The 19,661-nt window shown below is 38.2% G+C and overlaps 3 protein-coding genes and 1 long non-coding RNA gene across 5 annotated transcripts; all 4 read right to left on the reverse strand.

Annotated features, from left to right (window-relative positions):
* Nucleotides 1–4,766: 4,766 nt before the first annotated feature.
* LOC112174271 (transcription factor HBP-1a) lies at nt 4,767–6,841 on the reverse strand. The gene is made up of 7 exons (XM_024312011.2): nt 6,767–6,841; nt 6,576–6,633; nt 6,313–6,361; nt 5,979–6,160; nt 5,585–5,719; nt 5,017–5,130; nt 4,767–4,889 (listed from the first exon to the last, which is right to left on the reverse strand). The coding sequence occupies exons 1-7, from the start codon at nt 6,814–6,816 to the stop codon at nt 4,782–4,784; spliced, it is 696 nt and encodes a 231-aa protein (XP_024167779.1). The 5' UTR covers nt 6,817–6,841; the 3' UTR covers nt 4,767–4,781.
* Nucleotides 6,842–8,051: 1,210 nt separating this feature from the next.
* On the reverse strand, nt 8,052–8,600 carry LOC121049815. Its single transcript, XR_005801403.1, has 2 exons — nt 8,545–8,600; nt 8,052–8,125 (listed from the first exon to the last, which is right to left on the reverse strand). It is a non-coding gene; the product is annotated as an uncharacterized LOC121049815 (long non-coding RNA).
* A 221-nt stretch (nt 8,601–8,821) lies between these two features.
* Nucleotides 8,822–12,742, reverse strand: LOC112171842 (cell division control protein 48 homolog C). The gene is made up of 11 exons (XM_024308957.2): nt 12,509–12,742; nt 11,902–12,422; nt 11,557–11,709; nt 11,157–11,267; nt 10,926–11,030; nt 10,495–10,557; nt 10,310–10,374; nt 10,031–10,226; nt 9,751–9,897; nt 9,493–9,651; nt 8,822–8,849 (listed from the first exon to the last, which is right to left on the reverse strand). Exons 1-10 carry the CDS (start codon nt 12,639–12,641, stop codon nt 9,553–9,555), a joined length of 1,593 nt encoding a protein of 530 aa, XP_024164725.2. The 5' UTR covers nt 12,642–12,742; the 3' UTR covers nt 8,822–8,849; nt 9,493–9,552.
* A 3,273-nt stretch (nt 12,743–16,015) lies between these two features.
* Nucleotides 16,016–19,424, reverse strand: LOC112169956 (sarcoplasmic reticulum histidine-rich calcium-binding protein). Of its 2 annotated transcripts, none has more exons than XM_024307077.2 (4): nt 19,286–19,424; nt 18,755–19,127; nt 16,715–18,510; nt 16,016–16,366 (listed from the first exon to the last, which is right to left on the reverse strand). In XM_024307077.2, exons 2-3 carry the CDS (start codon nt 19,114–19,116, stop codon nt 16,722–16,724), a joined length of 2,151 nt encoding a protein of 716 aa, XP_024162845.1. In that variant the 5' UTR covers nt 19,117–19,127; nt 19,286–19,424; the 3' UTR covers nt 16,016–16,366; nt 16,715–16,721. The 2 variants fall into 2 exon arrangements, with proteins under 2 accessions (XP_024162845.1, XP_024162846.1); XM_024307078.2 differs by having other exon boundaries at nt 16,016–16,375.
* Nucleotides 19,425–19,661: the final 237 nt, after the last annotated feature.

Raw genomic sequence — 19,661 nt, forward strand, 5'->3', positions numbered from 1 at the left:
GTATGACATATTGCAGTTATTTTCAGTGGTCATTAATTTTGGCTGCTTGGTATCATGTGGAGACTACCAAAGCATAGCTTCCATTGTTTTTCTTTGACAATTTCCTTAACAAGTTACTCCTATGTTTCTGATTTTTTTTTTTTTTATTGCTTGAACTTTAGTTTGAGGGGCTGGGATTATGTTGTTCTGAGACTCGGATCTTATTAATAGAACAATTTAAATCTCTAGATCACTTCTGTGTATGCAGAATACAAAACGTTGAAAGACTGATGAACACTCTTACTTTATGTTCTGCCAGGCAGGATAGACCAGATGGTTAATTAGTGAAAGTAATTGAGTGAAAAAACTGGAGTCATAGTTTACAAAATTCTTTGTGTTTTATGGACCTATGGGAATTTGACTTCTCTTACCCCAACTCTTCTATGCATAAGTACGCACTGGTCATCCCTCCTGGTTTCTTAAGGTTTCAATTTATTTTTAATAGATGATGAATATACTTGTGAATCAATTTATAATGTTAACGTAATTGAAACTCTCTTCAGAATCTGCATCTGAGGATCACCAGAGTTGGGATCATCAGTTTTATAATAGGAATCAGGTAAAGTAACCTGCAGCACTTCCAACACAACTTCCAGTTAGAGCTGATCAACCCTCTTACACTGGTGAACATCCGATTATCCTCTTAAAACTACTTTTTGAAGAAAAAAGTTATAGAAAAATTGATGATCTCAGAAGTTGTGTTACTTTTATATTATTTTCATATGCTGCCATCCCTTATTGCATAAATGAGAACTTGCTCAAGTATGTTACAAAGAGAACTGACATCAGTTCCAAAAAAGGCAGTGTGTATCACATGAGCCCTTGTAGTTATTTCCTTTTCAAATATGGAGGGAATCAATTTTCATAAATAAAATCTTAATTTAGCTGTACAATAGTGAGCTAGAGCTTTCTTTCCACCTAGAATCTCTATTAGCAGTTACTTTTTTTTCTCTTTGATTGTTTGCCTTCCTGAAGTGTTTATTTACCAGCACCTAATGTATTCTATGACCAATGGTACTCATGGTTTCTCAGTTCTTTTAAACTTGCCTCTTCATGCAGAATGCAATGTTGGTAATTTTAACTGAAGATTGCATTCGGGCAGGAATCTGGTAGACATGCTGAATTCTGAAACACTTAATGCAATTACCAAATATTTGGATATGGGCACATACAGTGAGTGGGATGAAGAAAAGAAACTGGAATTTCTAACAAGAGAGCTCAAAGGAAAAAGACCGCTAGTCCCACCTAGCATGGAGGTAAAGTAGTAGTGTTAGGACTTAGGATTACTATGCTCCAAAGTTCAGAATAAGTTACTTCTACCCGAATTTTTAGAAAAAAAAATAAATTATCTGACAAGAATTCTTTGCTATATATCTAATATCTCTTCATTACAAGAATTAAATGAATTTATGGTAGCCATTATTTATCTACAGGGAATGAACTTTAAATAAGCACAAGTTGATCTAGCATGATGGAGTTGTTTACTATTCCCAAAAGTTTAAGCTGTTAGGATTAATGTCAACAATTTGTTTTATACTCTCAAACTCACTTCATAGCAAGCGTTCAACTTAATTGGGAGTTTTTGCAATTGCAAGAATTCCAACTCTTCTTTTCTGAAGAGAAAGTCTTGGTTTACCACTATTGGCCAAAATCTTAAACTATGAAGGTGTGTTCAACAACTGTTTATACCTAGCAATTTCAAAGAGAAATGTAGGTTTGAAAATAGAATTTGTAAAGTACTTGGTCTAAAAATTTGGAAATATAGTTCTGCCGAACCCAAATCCATTTTTCATAGATGGATGGGTAAATTTTGGAATTTACTCCTAAAATGGATATTAGGTCAGTTTTAAGGTGTTATTTTCAAGAATAAAAAAAGCCAAATTTTCTGCTCAACGACCTAAATGTGTAGTGCTTGTAAAATCTTTCAGGGTACTCTACGATCAACTGAGCAAGGAGAAATGGAACAGTCAAAATTTGGGCTGCCACAGATTTCACTCAGATAGCTAGAGGTGTATTGCTTGCAACTTTGCGTCCACCATACCCTCCTCGAGAACAAAAGTAGCATAACCTCATGGAGGAGATCTCAAAGATCAGTTGTCAGAATTACTGGAGCGTAGTCTACGAAATCCAGAATTCCTTGCTTCCAGGAGGCTACACCCCAGGCTGAGCTTGGCTTCCTCAACATAGGAAGCCGCCCCTCAAGAAGAAAGAGCTCTACTGGAATTGGACATCTTCGGGCAATTCCATGGGTGTTTGCATGGACTCGAACCAGATTTGTTCTTCCAGCTTGGGTTGGAGTTGAACCAGCTTTAAGATGGGGTTTGTGAGAAGGGTTTTATTTGAAACATTCTGTTAGAATCATTAGTATTCAGATCTTTGGTTGATGCCCTACTGACCCAGAATGTTGATGGGAATTCACATTTTTGACTGCTAGTATCATCTGTGAAGCGTAATTGTTTGCTGTTGTATCAGATGAATTCAATTCACCATGCCCTACCGAAGAGATTTCTGCTTAGACTTTTCATTTGGTAGAAGCAAAACTAGTATATCTGGAATGAGATTAGCAGTCTAATTATGCTCCACCCTTGTACCAGTTTGTAATTACTTAGGTCATTGCATATTTTTGACAAGTGCTGCTACTGGCCATTTGTTCTGTTGGATAGTTTTGGTGCTTAGCAGTAGATAGTAGTTTGGATGTTTAACAGGAGCTCCTATGCCATCTGTTCTGTTTCATTTTTATGCTTTCATCTTAAAATTGAGTTAAGTATATTCATCTTTTACACACTTCCTGCAATGCGATAACGCAATTATTTCATTGTATCTGCACAGCCACACCAAACAGTCATAGTGGCATAGTCATTCATTGTTTTGCGATACATGAGGTGTATCTAACTGTATTTGTTCTTTTCAAGGTCTCTAATACATCATGTACCCTGCGGACTAACTACTTCGTATGTATTATGAGTTATATGTCATGCATGATTCATTTATGAATTATTTACAGTTGTAGATGTAATCAAATGTCGAGATATAACATGAACACTCCATTCCTGTACTTTTTGGGTTTGGATTGCAAGCCTTGTACTTGATACTTGATTGTATGTGTTCATGAAAAAAGAAAAATGGAAGTTTACATTGCATCCATGTTATGTCTGGAGAATTTCATAGGTGATGAATTCATAATATGGATTGCAACTCCTTCAGTTCTGGGTCTGAGATGTCAACGTCTGCATTCTCTTAACAAGCTCCTATAAGAATTGGCCGCAACCTTTCCTTTGTCTAGCACATCTGAAGGCACAGTTTTGAGGAGGCTGCTGCAGAAAGGGTGGTCAGTTTTCAGAAACTGTACCTCTGGGTGTATGCAAGAGATAAAAAGTATGAACTGAAGAAGGTGAAGACGGAGAATGGGATGAAGATGTTTGATGTTTCAGACAATAGGAAGAGAGCGTATTTGGTAGCAAACTGTGGCAGATCACCTTCCGGAGATTACTCTACACATCAAATTTTAGAGAAATCGGGAAAGTAACTTTATAGTTGTGATTGGCAGACAGTTATCCAGCATCTTTCTGTGTGACGCTTTCTAGTGCTGGGTTTGGGTTCATTTTGGATATTATGGTATACGCAACTTGCAAGCAAGCTTAGGACCCAGTGTGCACTGCTGATAGAACATAGTCAAGATACTACGAGTACATTATGATCCAAAGTAGATCATCAGAAAGTTGAGATTTTTGGCTGAGAATGAACGAAAATTATATAGAAAGAAAATAATTACTTGTTCCAAATCAGTTGAACAGATCAAACAAGTGAAGAACAACACATTTCAGAAGACCATTTATAAATCTCCCATAAAATCCCAAGATAATAAGCTAAATCCGAAACTGCTAGTTGTTTGCTAAGCTGAGTGAAGAAATCAAGGAGCTAGCCGGAGCGGATCACGTGGGAATAAGGATGTTTTGCGGATGTTATTCAAACCACAGAAGAGCATCACAACACGCTCCAGCCCTACTCCAAATCCACCATGGGGAGGTGCACTATATCTGTAAGAGCCATCGGCAGGTTTATTAATAGTCTGGGATGAAAAGAACATGCATGTTGTGTTATATAAAATTGGCGGCATCATTCAACAGAGTTCAATAACACAAAGCAAAACAAGATGTAAAAGTTTTCCAAATTCCAGGCTCCACGGACATTTTCAGTGCAGACACCAAAGCTCGCTAGGAATAATGGAAAATCATCTACAAAAGCTAGTGATTTAGACGCGGCTACATTTTCCGGGGGAAGGGGTTGCTAATGACTAAGAGCATCTCCAATGGTTTTGTTATTTGGCTTTGGTCAAATTTGAATTTGACATATGACATGGCAAATTTGATATAGCAACATTTTGACAATTTTTAGCTCCAATGGAGATGTCAAATTTGAATATTACTTTAATATATAAAATTCTATTTATGTTGTTGTTCCTTCTTTTTTTTCTTGTAATCTAAGATCATACAATGAATGGTTCCATTTAAGAAACGCATGAAGAGATTATGAGAAAAGAGATGCAATTGAGATTATGAGAATACATCAAGATGGAATACATAGCAGGAAACAGAAACAGAAACAGCAAAAAAAATAGCAGTCAACTAGCAACAAACAGAAACAGCTTGAATTTGATAGCAACAAACTTATACAAACTGATATATAGCGACAAACTGAAGGAAACTCTGAGCTGCGTTTCTATCATTGAACCATAAACCCTATCATTGACAATGATCAGAGATTATCATCACCTCACTTCCATTGTTATATGTCACAAAAAAACTAAGTTCTTGGGGTCGTAACAGAGGAGCCTTTGAATCAATGTTAGTCTGCAGAAAAATAAATCAGTCTACAAGTCTAGCAAAAGTTCTTCTACCTCAACCAAATGATATGCTAGCATGTGCAAATTGTATTTGTCCCAAATCAAATGACATTAGAACATGAGAGAATACTCACCAGTAATGGATTACCAAAATCATTGAAACGGTATGCAGCTTCCAATGGTTTTAGTTTTTCAATGTACAATTTCTTCAAGCCATCAGTTATAGATGTAACTGCATTGAGAGATATCTGAAGAGGAAATTTGCAAAGGAGACAAACAAAAAGAGTCAGGCAATATGGAACAATGAAGACGTCTCTTTACATACATGTAAGAACAAGTGGATCTAATAGAGTAGAAGAAATTTTATTAAGAAACAGAACAAAACCTAAAAGCAATTTTACCCAAGACTGGGGGCAAGATTAAGGTACAATAGCCATAAAATAGAATAAAGGGAAGGATACACATATACTCACTTTCTTCACTAAACCAAAAACTATGCATCATAAGCTATTGACTACCAAGCTATTAACGATCCAGTTAATAAACTTTAACTCATCAACTTTCTTAAAAATCAATTTTGCTAACAGAGAAGGCAAATTTCATCTAGTTAATGCACATATAATCAAGAATATCAGAAAACACGAATCAACGCTTATTAGTCAAACAAAAGAAGCAAGCATGGAATAGCAATTTGATTCTTACCCTCATGTATGCAGCAACATGGCCACCATAGATATACTTGCGATGTACCTCAGCATCAAGTTGCTTGTTGTCCTTGGAGAAACCAGCAAACCTCTTATTACTGTGTGGAATATCCAAACCACCGTCCAAAGCTCCCTGTAATCAATATTAAGCCAAGATGATAAGCTCCCTGTAATTCATTTAAGCCATTGAATTGACCTCAGTCTCTCACATAATTAGATACCACAGGGCTATAAGGCAAATGCATATATGTACACCACAATTTTGGCATACATACGGATATTACTACTGTATTTGAACATATTGAGACACACACACGGATTGAAGAACAGAATAACTAGTGAAAAATAAGTACTAAAAGAACAACAATTTAAAACATGAGAAAAATTTGTACCTGAATCCAATGGTCACCACCGACAGCTGATGGGGCTCCAAATTGATTTCCTCTCATTTTTGCAGTTCCAGCACCAGCGGGGGATGCATTCCACAAGTCCATTCCCATATTCAGACTAGTTGCAGGCACAGAAACTACAGGCTTCCCAGGCACTAAAGCTGTGTTATTTTGTGCATTTGCTCCTGAAAAATGTGAGAAAACCATTTTACCAAAATTAATGCAAGTACCATTTACCAATGTCTACGCTTACAATATAGCCTAAAAAGAAGTGTATGTTGAACACGATCACTATAGCAGACCAAAATAAATAAATAAAAGCACAAAATTATAGTACCATCTGCAAGCATCTTGTCAAAGCTTCCCTTCTTGTTTGCACCATACTCCTAATGATATAACAACCATGTTTCATTAGAAGAAAATCATGCCAACAATTATTTCTCAGGCCAGGTTAAAGTCTAAAATCCAAAGCACAATATATACTGAGCCAGCTGCTATTTGCAGATAAGTTGCAAAAGCTACTACAAATTTAATAGCCATTGAAGAAAGGTAGAAGAACTCGAGAACATCTTGGAGTATTAGCTGCAGGGCATACACAACCTGGTGGTTACCATTCTCCTCGCTTCCATCTGATGAACCCTCGCTGCCACTTTCAGCACTGTTAACGAGAAAGTTTACGGTCAGACTGGGTACAACATCAATAAACTATCTTTCACCAATGTAAAATGGTAAAGACTCAAGAGCAATCTGAAGCTTGTAAAAAGGCATAATACTATGCAAAGACCACTAACCTTTGTGAAGCTCCATCATTTCCAGAACCAGAAGTTGCTTTTCCACTCATCAACTAACAATCCATTTTGCTAACAGATAAACATGCATTAAACTCAGCTAGAATTCGAAGAAAAACATGTCGATGAATCCGAAACCTTCTCCAAAATACAACTTCTTTCATGAACAGGATTTTCAGCAAAATAATCATTGTAGAGTGTTTCCTGACCTTGCAATCGTTGTCTATCTTTATATATGCGACCAGGAATTGAGCCCCGGCGTCTTCTTCTTCCCTTCTCTTGTAGAGCAGCAATCTCCAGATTCATCAATTCTTCGTATGATGATGAATTGGCAAGATCCCAAAATTCCTCATTTGCAGCATCTGAAGATGAATCTGATAAATTTTTATCCATGTTCCTATTATTCAAGAAGAGAAAAGAAACTTGAAGAGAGGAAAGCTTGAATTTCTGGGTGAGAGGAGAGGAAGAAAGACGTGAAAGGGCAAGAGAGAGAGAGAGAGAGAGAGAGAGAGAGAGAGAGAGAGAGAGAGAGAGAGAGAGAGAGAGAGAGAGAGAGAGAGAGAGAGAGAGAGAGAGAGAGAATAAAAAAATAAAAGACAGAAACGGAGGAAGCTGTCAAATTTGACAGAGAATACTCTTGTGTCAAATCCACGTATAAAAGGCAAATGGGTTGGAGATTAATTTGGTTGGTCAAAAGTTGACGTTGGGTATCCATCTGGCAAAAGACACATCTGTTGGAGATGGTCTAAGACATTTAAGATGAAACATGTAACATACACATGAAAAAGGATAATGGTACCTGAAGGAATCAATATATGTTGATATTGTCTTGACTTCAATTCACGTGCTTCAGCACGTTCAGCCAAGAACTCTGGTACATGGATACGTTGCGCACCTGAGATAATCTCCTCACCTAAGGAATGAAAATAAGATATAATCAGATATGATTTATGTGAAACCAATTCAGTAAATCTTGGTTTTAATAAAAAGCATGAGATTCTTTTCAACCAAAAGATATAAAGCCTAGGATGTCAAACGAAGTACACAATATCATTGATGATTTATCTCGAATGAAGACATCAAATTAATGAATTACTGTACTCCTTATTGTCACAGCAAGGCATGGTATAGAAAGGCCTCGCAGCCAATGGATAGCGGCGAAGTATGTAGAACTGAGTGCCATATCTAGGAGCTTAAATAACGATAACTATAATGATAACTACAAGACTATAAAGTAAAATATAACAAATACATGCAAACAAAATATGAAAAGTTAAATTACTTTTCCAAAACTAATTGGCCCAACTTCCTCTCTGCTTCAGTATTTAGGTCCCCCGTAGGATCAACTTCGACACCAGCCTCCTACACAAACAGGTCAAACTTAAAGTATTATTTATAAAAGTAATAACAAATTCGGTAACTGAAACAGGTGATGTATGTTTAACCATGACCACTTACTCCATAACCATCCAAATAACAATCACAATATAAGAGCAAGTTCACCCATTAGATCACCAGGTCACCCACTATTCACTACTTTTTAATGTTAATTTCATCATTTGGGACACGGGCACAGTGTATTTCGTGCCCTGGGTCACCCGAAGTCACTTTCTGGGTCACCATCGTGACCTGCAAAGTGACCTGGTGACCTAGGTCACCATGAAAACTGTGCCCGTGACCCAGAGGGTGGAAATTAACACTAAAAAACAGTGAATAGTTGGTGACCTGGTGACCTAATGGGTGAACTTGCTCTAACCACCCATCGAGAGAGAGAGAGTAACCTTTAGCATTTGAACACCTTCCGCAAAAGTAAGACGTAGAGTCTCAGGCAAGTACTGCAAATTTAGAAAAGGGAAAGAATCAGAATCCAAAAACTAGACGAAAAACTCATTTGTTGGTCTTCTGGTAGCCATTATTTATAAGAATATCAGACTCCAAACTTAATCTCAATCTAAAATAAAAAAATAATCATAAACTTTAGTGGTTCGAAGGGATACTGCCTCCGTACAGCTTCAAGTTCCTTCTCACAATTTTTGTTCAAATAGTCAAACATAGTAACAAACAACCTGCTAACAATATCCATAACCTGCACCAAAAACCATTACCTGTTCAGTAAATCACAACAGTCACTATATTTGACTTCTAATAATGAAAAGTAAAATAAGCACTAAAGGTTATATATAGAGTCCATTTATTTGTTTCCCACTATGGTACGGCTTCCTTAGCCAAATCATACTTGAACACGGGGTCTAATTCCTTCTACCTGAAATCGATTTTCACGACAGCACGATTCTAATATCTTTTTCTTTTATTAGATAGAAGCGGATCAAATTGAGAAAAGTTCAATCAAGTAATAAGGCATGGGCCCCATAAGGGGTACCATGCACTAGTAGATCTTATAAAATCTGCAACTCCTCTAAGTCGAGGTTGGTATCCTTATAAAATTAGTAATCTTCTCCACATCCTGGCCAGGCATTACTCCTTTATGTAAACAAGTCAATTATTTGAGCCGTGCCATTGGTTCAGTGAAGTTGAGCTAAGAAATAGCTTTGTTGTATAGAATATAGATGACCATGAGTAATGCCATTGGGAGAGTATATCATGCCCAACATCATCAAGTTCTACATATAAATTGAAGTACACGACACAACTTTAAAGTAACAATTAAAAACACCGTCCAAAAATTTGTTTCCCTCTCATAATATATTTCTTGTTCTGCTGAGTCTTACGTTTCGTTTCTAGTGCTTTAGCTCTGACAGTTGAAATACTCTGTACAGGACACTCATAACTCAACTTCTCGGTGCCGCAAAGTCCATGAATCCTTGAACACAGCGTTCACGGGGAGTCTTTTGTTCTTCCTCTCCAAAATTCTGATACCAACGAATTTTCTGCTCCAGACAAGAAACAAAAGGTTGAGTAGTTTTCCAGCCAAAAAGACGCAGCATTGCATATGCTAATCAACCGTGACAATACAATAATAACTTTACCTCGATGGATAATGGTGTGATTGTAGCTCGTGCTTGCTCAAAGTGAATATTGTTGATAATCGATGGTGGTGGTGCATCTGAACTCCCACCAGTTGCTATAAATTCCTCAAATGTCTCAGCTTTAGAAAGCTTAGAAGCTCTACTCATCTGGTAACACGGACATATTGATGAATAGATAGGTCAGAGAATAACAAAACAGAAAGAATGGGATATCACCAGTATAATCAATCTTGAAGCAAAAGAACAGAAATGATCTCGAGTATTTTAGCACTAGACGAACCAGCATAGCAAGATCAGCTCCACTGAAGTTTTCACATCCTTGTGCAATCTCACACAGATCTACGCTGGGATCTATATGTTTTTTCCTTGCAAGAGCTTTCAAGATTGAACCACGCTCGTCTTTATCGGGCAGGGAGACAAGTATTTGTTTACCAAACCTTCCGGACCGTAAAATAGCAGGGTCCATTTGATCGGGTCTGTCAAACATATAATAACAACTTGTAGGAAATGCAGACAGATAATCAACATAAAGACTGAAGAAATGAACAATGATTTTTACCTATTAGTGGCACCAATTATAAATACACCTTGCCGCTTCTCTCCACCATCAAACTCTATAAGAAACTGCAATTGTAAGCACTAGGCAGTCAGTTGATGTTATCCATAGATGAACAAAAACAATGAGTAGTGCATGTCTGGATGATATTGAAATGGTTTGAGATTGCCAATTGAAGATTATTGTACCTGCTTCAATAGCCGCTGAACAACCCATGACCCTTCGCTCTCCTTAGTTGTTATAGAGTCCACCTGTCAATAATTAAGGGCACAAAATTTTAAGAGTTTGGATTCATAAAACACTTCTCAGACAGAAAAATTTGTTCTAGGACACCTGAGGACCCAAAATTCAGGCCCACTGGTGTCTAATATTCGTTTGGATACCTAAAAGGAACTCACCTTGGTGTACAAAAGAGTTGATTATATTCACTTTTGTCTAACTACTATATTCCAGATCGTTATTACTTTCTTAATTACTTTCATATATATAACAGAAGTTTCATCCCAGAAATAAGAAGTTAAGTACATTGTTAGATACAGTGAAATAGTAAAGATTTATAGGGCCTGTATATAGAAGCAATAGCAAGTTAACTGTCAAAAAGAGATCGAGAACCACAAACCTCATCAAAGAAAAGTATACATGGCGAACACATCCTTGCACGGCTAAATATTGTCCGAAGTTGCAGCTCACTTTCTCCAACATATTTATTCAAAAGTTCAGGGCCCTAATAAAAATCAAATAGATTCTTTAAATTATGCATAAACATTCACTGAAATGTATGATGCAGCAACTAAATAAAGTAACGTAACAAATTTAAAAATACCGATTGAAGCATGCATACATGGCCTACCTTAATGTGAATGAAACTAGCACCAGCCTCATTAGCAACGGCCTTTGCTATCAGTGTTTTACCACATCCTGGAGGTCCGTAGAGCAAAACACCTGTCTCTAAGTCTTCTCCCTGAAAACAAATAACTTCTCGATTACTCCATTGTTTGCAGACAAAAATAAAAAGAATATATCAAATCAGTACACAAGCAGGTTTTAAAAGCAGTGACTCAACAATGTGATCATATTCATTTTACCAAAGATGCAGTTTACAGAACAAAAATCAATCGAGGAAAAAGAATGTCAAGCACACGGCTCTTCTGACAGAGTGAGAGAAATCATGAAATTAATATCTGGAATGCTAAAAACGAACACACATACATGAAAAAGAGAGATCATCAATGAATGAAAAAATGGATTACCTCATAGAATGCAGGGTATTTAATAGGCCTAACAATAAATTCAAGAAATTCCTGCTTTAATGAATCCTGCCCACCAACATCCTCCAATTTCACATCAGGAATTGCATTGAATCCTTCTCTTTTTAAAGAAGGCTGAATAGCCTGAACTGCTTCCTGTAGAATATCACATAATGATAACATCTGAATAACACATAGCAAAACAAGTAAAAAGAAACGGGAAAATAAAACAAGAGGCCGACAGGATCATAAAAAAAAAATTGCAGAGTATTAACTAGACGATAAGACAGATATCGACAAGAGTAGGAAAAATGATCAAAAAGTATAAGGAAATTAATATCAGATTACCTCAAAATCAGTCATACAGATGGAGTAGTTTTTCATTTCTTCAGGTGCATATATAGACCTATCAGCCTTCTTGTTGTTTACAATCCTATTCTCGGCAATCTTGACAGCCTTGATGACCAGTGTTTCCAAATCAGCTCCAACAAACCCAGATGTAGCCCTGGCTAGTTTATGAAGATCAAACGAACCTTCAAGTCTTGGATGTTTTAGAAGCAGAGAAAGAATGTGGCACCTGGCCTTTTCATCCGGAGCGGCTAAGACAAACTCAAGGTCAAAACGCCCTGGCCTCCTTAGAGCAGGGTCAATAGCATCCGGCCTGTTGGTAGCTCCAATCACAATAACACGGCCAGATTTTGAATTCACTTTGTCCATGCAGGTAAGAAGTTGTGCCACAATCCTCTGCTCCGCTGCTTTTAAATCCTCTCTTTTGGAAGCAATCACATCAATCTCATCAATAAACACAACTGACGGAGCAGTCTGATAAGCTTTATGAAACAGCCTTCTTATCATGTCTTCAGATCCACCTGAAATTCAACAGCAATTACGACAAGCAACTATCAACAATCCAAAGCGAATAAAGAGCAGAAACAGATGAGGGATTCACACACACCTGTAAAGCTGGAGACGAGTGAGGGTGCTGAAATCTTGTGGAAGGTAGAGCTAGTTTCATTGGCAATAGCATGAGCCAATTTAGTCTTGCCACAGCCGGGTGGTCCGGACAGCAATATTCCAGGCATCGGCATTGGCTTACCTAGCAGGTAAGCTCCCAGCTTATGATTGCTAAAAGGCACAATGACCTCCTTGTTGAGCTCCTCTATCACCTTGTCTATGCCTCCAAAGTCACTGAACCTCACAACCGATGGCCCTGCCTCCTCGGCATCATTCTTGTCTGCTTCTCTCCGACTTTCAAGAACGGCTCGCTCCGATTCCACATTATTCCTCTTCTTCTTCTGGTTCAATTCCCGGTAACTCGCTTGCAGTGACGAACTTAACAAATCAGTACATTCAACGGATGACGACCCTGCCTCGTCGTCATCAATATCATCACAGGAGCCGTGATTAATCCTCGGCCTTTTGGCCCCAACTCCTCCAAGTTGTTGTTGGCTCAACTCCTTCATCATATTCTTCTTGGTCTTCTGCTTTAGACGGCTGGTTCTCCTGAGCTCTATACGTTGACGACTGAGGGCTACGAGTTGGGCTCTCCTGCTTTGAGGACTTCTTCTTACTTGGCTCTTGTTTGCGTCGGCCATAGCGATCCAGGCCGGCTTATGCAAACTGAGAATTCAGAGTACGTTGTAATAAGAGAGACTTTATATAGGCTTCGCCGAGTCAGCCCTCAAAACATTTAGCACTGTAAACGCACTTATTCACGTTATTGCCACAGCCTAAGAGTCTATATGTGGACTCTCTATTGTAACTGCCAGCCCATTAAGAGAGTATGGATTCTATGGACTCTGGGTACGTAATGGGAAGTCTGCAACATTAGGGTGAGTCAGTCACTATCAAAAGAAACCATCAACTATAAAACAGAAAATAGTAGCCTTACCTAAACAATATGCTTTAGTGAGATACAAAACAATTTCTGTGAATGTAGGTATCTGGTTTGATTTGAGTTAGTTATCATCATCTGCAATTTTTATTTAACTAAATTTGTATGTTTTTATCATTTTTGACTATAGTTCAGTAAATTGAGTACGACTTTAATTTTACATTTCTTTCAAAGATATTGACATTTTTATTTGAAATGCTTTTATCTTTTGTGATGACTTACTATTATTAGTCCTATGACTTACTACTATTAATCCTATGTTGATATAATATTTACAATAACAGCCAATTGCAGCCAAGACGAGCAAACAGAGGACAACTCCGAAGATCTTATGTAAAACTGTCAATTCAAATTAGAAATGTAATATATTTTGTTAAAACTAACTATTTTGTAACGAACCTGTAAAAAATTATGTTGGTTAGAACTCAGAACAACAATTTTTTGAAAAATTTAAAATGTAAATAGATAAGCCTAGTTAATATAGCGGCTTTTGCTTAGAATTTCAATTCTTGAAATATGCAAATATACGCATGTTTCATAAACACTGAGCATGTAAATATACGAATGTTTCATAAACACTAAGTATTTAAAAACTTGGCAAGTAAACAAACCCGCAGCATTGCAGGTATAGCTAATTGAACTAGTTCAAGTTCTACTCTACTAGTCTTAGGAACCGGTGAAGGCCACCATGGGAGAGAAAACGGGCAGCAGTGTTCCCTCCTCGACATTCCCTTTACTGGACACTGAAGTTTTCTCTAACGTTCCTCCACGAAGGTTGCATGTGATAATTTTATGGTAATGAGTCAAATACACGACATCCTCATTGTTTGGGTGGAAAGCTAGCATCTTAAATGTGTACGGTGGGCTGACATCAATATTTTTACAAGGTAGAGGAACACTGTCGGCTAACCATTTGAGTTTGCATTCGCTGCCCTTCACAACTTGTTTCAACTCCGTAACTCTAAATGGCAGCAGAAACTCGTCGTGATCTTGAGGGAGAACGTCTCCTTCCCTGCTCAACCGCAGACGCCCTCCGCTTACTCCTAGCGAGCCTGCTGCTGCACTATTAAAACCCTCAGGCGGTTCAATGAAACGGTACTTAGCAATACTAGTATTGAATTTGAATTTGGGCATATCCAACTCAAGTATAAGGCTATTACTGCTCCACCAGTAGTACAACATTCCATTGTAAGCTACGTAAGCTGTTGCAGTAATCCGATTGTAATCATTAAAATTAAATCGTAAATGAATAAAATGGCCGAGGGCATACTACATCTATCTCTCTCCATTGACGGGTCTCAGAAAAGAAGATCTCGAAATGAAAGTTTGGATCAGATGAATTCGGAACTAGTCGCACAACCTTCCACTTATTCTCAGCATTAAGGATGAAAGAATTCGTTCTAGTAGTGGTACTAGTCCCTTGTTCTTCGTCTCCATTATGATCATCATTTGAGTACATATAATATGGATCACAGACAAAGGCCACAAGCACGTCGCGGTGGTAGACCCGAGGGGTGGGAGGAAGAGGAACCCATTGTCTGGTGTATGGATTGCAGAGGTAGTAATGACGTTGATCGCGCAGCATAAAACCAAGTCATTATACGTCCCTACCACAATTGGTGGTACAATGGAACCTGGTTTGTGCCTGTCCCTCAAAAAGGGCAATTGTTCGGCTAGTTCTTCTATTTCCTTGGCTTGGTGATAACATGGGAGGAAATTAATTAAGAGTGAAATTGCTTGCTGCTGTTCTGAAAACCGGATGATCCGACGTTATGATGAGAGATAGTACTGGCTTGATTATATCGATTATAACTAGAGTTGTTAGAATAGGCTTTTGCATTTGACGTTGAAGGCATAGATAGCGGCCAACAAAGTAAGGAGCAGATATGAGATTGTACCAAGGCATTGGAATATGAGTTTATTGCAGGGAAGCCGACACAAAATTTCAACCAATAAAACCTTAGGGATACCATCAATCTTAGTTCTGAATAACTCTGAATCTAATGATCGTCCTTCCATATTTTTATCGAACCTAACCATGTTTGCAATATGTACATAAACACCTACTATGGATAGCATATCTAACTTCGAAATCTGGGTAAGTTACCAGATTTTTGAACATGTAAAATAATATATAAGATATAATGTAGTAATGTAATATAAACAAATGTTACCAAGTTCAGTAGCATTGAATCACATTGATCATGTTCCCACAGCATCGCGCGGGCGCATTATCTAGCGTAGTTAATTACAAAACATGACTCATCCACGTCAGAATTGAGTCATGCAAGGCTACCCCAAAACAACTTAAATGTAGACACCCTATGATGAAGCTATATAGCTGTATATCATTTAAATTTCAAACTATATATACCCTAGCACAGCTCTCCGACTCCAAAGCTATATAAATGACATGAACTCTATAATTTAAACCATATCCTAGAAACTTCATAAAATTATGTTAGTTGAGAAGTACGTACCATCACATTCTAGGTTCCAACGTAAATTTTTCAATTTTCCTCGTGATCTGTTTAACATCCAACTCAACTTTCTGAGACTTTCAATCACTTCAGGAATTTCCGGACAGAAGATAATTCTCCTCGGCAATCTCATAACAAACAAAACAAACTAATACATAATCTCCAGCGTCAGTGATTCATCATTTACTCATACAAATTATAGTTATCAACGCATTCCAGGCCTAGATCAGATGGCCGACAAAAATATTAAAAGACCACCTCACACAATGTGATTTTAAACTGTAGTACATGATCTCGTACAGACCCAAGATAAACAGTAGAATTCAACATGCCAACGATACACTCATCCACAACTCCATCTCTGTCACCAGGGGCACAGAGTGCAGCTCTCAACAGTACACGATTTGATTCAGTTACGAAAGCTTTGAGGCCATGTAACCTGCAACAACTTCAAGCAAATGAATGTTATATTGTGATAATAAAACATTTAGTTCAGAAATAAATGAGCAGCAAAGGATCGAACATTGATAGAAGGAAAAGAAGACTCAGGACTGACATTCTTAGACTACAAATGCAACCGATAATAACATGACCGCACACATTTCTATTCAATAAAAGTTGTTTTGGATGTTTGAATGGGAACTTCATAATATTTGTAATAGTTTGCTGATATGATGCACCTAGTGCAATGAAGTTTGCATGTGATCCCTCAAAGTGTACACATAAAAATCAAAAGCCTTCCAACAAAAAGTGAATGTTAAGATAGACAGAGGATAGTACAACATACCATAGAATCAGTCACGATGCCTGGACCGACCGTCATTGTGCTTGACATTCTCATACCTTCTTCTCTCACTTGATCTGGAATCCTGTCTATCTCTCTCAATCTCCTTATTTCTCTGTTGTTCCTCCAATTTTCCATGTCTTCTGTTTCTACGCTCCCCTTCATCTTCTCCATGCCTTCTAGACTTATGCTCCTCTTCATTATGTCTGTCAGTTTCATGCCTTCTCCTCTCACTTGATCTAGACTCATCGTATTTTGCTCTCTTGTAATCCATATGTCTATCCCTCTCAATATCCTCATTTGCCCCTTCTTCCTCTCTAGTACCACGCTTTCTATTTCCAAGCTCCTGTAATAGACCTTCCCTGGGCCTTCTATAATCATGATCCTCTTCATCTCTTTCATTCTTCCTTCCTCTTTGCATTTCACCCTTGTTGTGCCTTCCACGTCCTCCATCACCCTCTTCAACCCTTCCGGGTTTCCTCCCAATATTAGTATCATCATCATTAGTATCATTCCTGCCACTTCTTCTACTCTTTTCTGTCATTGCACCTCTACTTTTTCTGGATCTTTCATAGTCAGAATCACTATCATACAAGTTTCTGCTTTTTCCATTGTCGGCTTGCTCGACATCAAAATCATCTCGATCTACCCTGCGGCTGACCTGCTGATTCCTTTGCTGCTCAACTTGGCTACTTTTCCTTTCCATTCTGCTGTCAAAATCAGACTCATCCCCAGGGTCATGCCTTTTGTTTGGTTTCACATGTTGTTTGCCCTTTTCAGTTCTGCTCTTTGGCAGTTCTTCAGGATAACCAGAATCATCATCTGAATCATGCCTCCTACGAGGTTGTTGGAATTTCTTGGCTTCCTTTGTGGATCTATCCTCGGCATCTTCACTGGCAGCAGAATCATCAATATCATCGTTTCTGCTTTTACTATGCTTCTTTACAACCTTCCTCTTCTTGTCAACATCATCTTCAGAACCATCTTCATCTGAATCATGCCTCCTACGAGGTTGTTTGGATTTCTTGACTTCCTTTGTGGATCTATCCTCGGCATCTTCACTGGAAGCAGAATCATCAGTATCATCGTTTCTAGTCTTACTATGCTTCACTACAACCTTCCTCTTCTTGTCAACATCATCTTCAGAATCATCTTCATCTGAATCATGCCTCCTACGAGGTTGTTTGGATTTCTTAATTTCCTTCCTGGATCTGGCCTCCGCATCATCACTGGTATCAGAATCATCAGTGTTATTGTTTCGGCTTTTACTATGCTTCTTTACAACCTTCCACTTCTTGTCAACATCAACTTCAGAATCATCTTCTTCTGAATCGTACCTCTTCTGCCGTTTTTTGTATTTCTCAACTTCCTTTTTCGATGTATCAACATCAGAATCATCTTCTTCACTGCTGCTACTTGTACTCCGACGCTTTTTCTTTTTATCAGGTTTCAGAGGGCTACCACTGCTATCTGTATCAGAAGAATCATCCTTATGCCTTCTCTTCCTACTTTCTTTCTTTTTGTTCCTCCTAGATTCTTTAACGCTCTTTTTCTTATCTTTCTCAACCTTGTGCTTATCCTCCACAGATTTCTTCCACCCAGATTCTCTGTCCAAAAACGAATGCTCTTTCCTCTCATAATGCCTGCTACCATCATTCTTCGTACTAATGATTAGTCCATCCTCGATCTCCTCAGTATTTGTTTCTGTAGCTTCAGGTTTTAGTTTCAAAGCATCTCTTAAGTTGTCCATCTGCTTCTGCTTCCTAGCAGCAATTTGGTGGGTCTGTGTATCTGAAACCCTGGTTGAAGTAAAAACAAACCAGCGATAAGGGTCACTATCAACAAATCTACCCCTATATATCATTATCAAGCAAGGTGCAACAAAACCTTACATGAATAAGAACAGAGACTGCTCCGATTTAAATTAGTTTTAAGCATTAAACTATACGAAAACAGATTAATCAAGAACAAAGGCAGTAGAATAACTAAACTAGTTTAAAGAAAAATAAAGGGAGATTAATGAGGAGGAGAGTGAGAAATTACTTGTTATCCCCAAGAAGAACAAAGGCAGTGGGTCCACCCATGTCCTCGGAGGCGGCGGCGGCTTCGAGAGTCGTCCTGGCCTGGGCGAGCTTGTCAGCAATCTCAGCGTCGGTGAAACCCTGATCGGTGAGCTTGTCCTCGAGGACGACAAGCTTGAGCTCAATCTGGCGCTTGCGATCATGCTCAAGGATGTCTCTGTTGGGCTTCTTGGAGACGCCGGCCATGCCCTGGTCGCCCTCGAAGCCTCTGGAGTTCTCGGCGGCGACCTTGCCGGTCTTGGATTTGATGAAGAACTTGTTCGTCTGGATATAGCCATTGGTTCCGGACCCTCTCGGAGTCTGTAACCCTATTCCGTTGTACATATTATAATCACCTACAGTATCCAAATCGCAATCGAAATCTCAATACCACAACAAAAGTATATGGATCGATTCACCGCCGAAACCCTAGATGGAAAATTACCAGACCTAGATCGACAGAGGAAAACTAAAGAACGAGAGAGGAAAGAAACAACGAGAGGGATTTGGTTACCTTTGGATTGCCTTCGCTCTCTCTCTCTCTCTCTCTCTCTTCGTATGAGAGGCGGAAGAGGAAAAGATCTAAAACCCTCTTATGAGATTTGATTTGCTTTTGTCGCACTCCCAAAGTCCCAATGCCCTCTACGTAATGTTACCAGCCTACATCCATTATATATATATATATATATATATATATATATATCTCCTGTAGGATTTTTTTTTTTATTTAAATGAGGATATTATTGTTCTTTATAAATAATAGTTTATGATTTGTTTAGTGTGTATCTATAAAATTACAAGAGGAATAAAGTCACTAGCTCAGACCTTTCAAAACAAGGTCATTCTCCTCCATATTCTCTCTTGCAAGAAGAACCATTTCTCTAACTATG

This window comes from Rosa chinensis, chromosome 6 (genome assembly GCF_002994745.2).
Source record: "Rosa chinensis cultivar Old Blush chromosome 6, RchiOBHm-V2, whole genome shotgun sequence".
Lineage (NCBI taxonomy): Eukaryota > Viridiplantae > Streptophyta > Magnoliopsida > Rosales > Rosaceae > Rosa > Rosa chinensis.

Bases quoted from the DNA above. Each gene is read 5' to 3' on its own strand.
- LOC112174271 (XM_024312011.2), bottom strand. From the start codon at position 6,816: ATGAGTGGAAAAGCAACTTCTGGTTCTGGAAATGATGGAGCTTCACAA. The intron at 6,362-6,575 runs GTTGTGTATGCC...TTATATCATTAG, and splicing joins AGGAGAATGGTAACCACCAG to GAGTATGGTGCAAACAAGAA. The intron at 5,131-5,584 runs GTAAGAATCAAA...TTTCCTCTTCAG, and splicing joins ATGTTGCTGCATACATGAGG to ATATCTCTCAATGCAGTTAC.
- LOC112171842 (XM_024308957.2), bottom strand. From the start codon at position 12,641: ATGCCGATGCCTGGAATATTGCTGTCCGGACCACCCGGCTGTGGCAAG. The intron at 12,423-12,508 runs GTGTGTGTGAAT...GTTGAATTTCAG, and splicing joins ACTCGTCTCCAGCTTTACAG to GTGGATCTGAAGACATGATA. The intron at 10,227-10,309 runs GTAAAAATCATT...TATGTTTGACAG, and splicing joins ATAATTGGTGCCACTAATAG to ACCCGATCAAATGGACCCTG.
- LOC112169956 (XM_024307077.2), bottom strand. From the start codon at position 19,116: ATGTACAACGGAATAGGGTTACAGACTCCGAGAGGGTCCGGAACCAAT. The intron at 18,511-18,754 runs GTAATTTCTCAC...TACTTCAACCAG, and splicing joins GTTCTTCTTGGGGATAACAA to GGTTTCAGATACACAGACCC.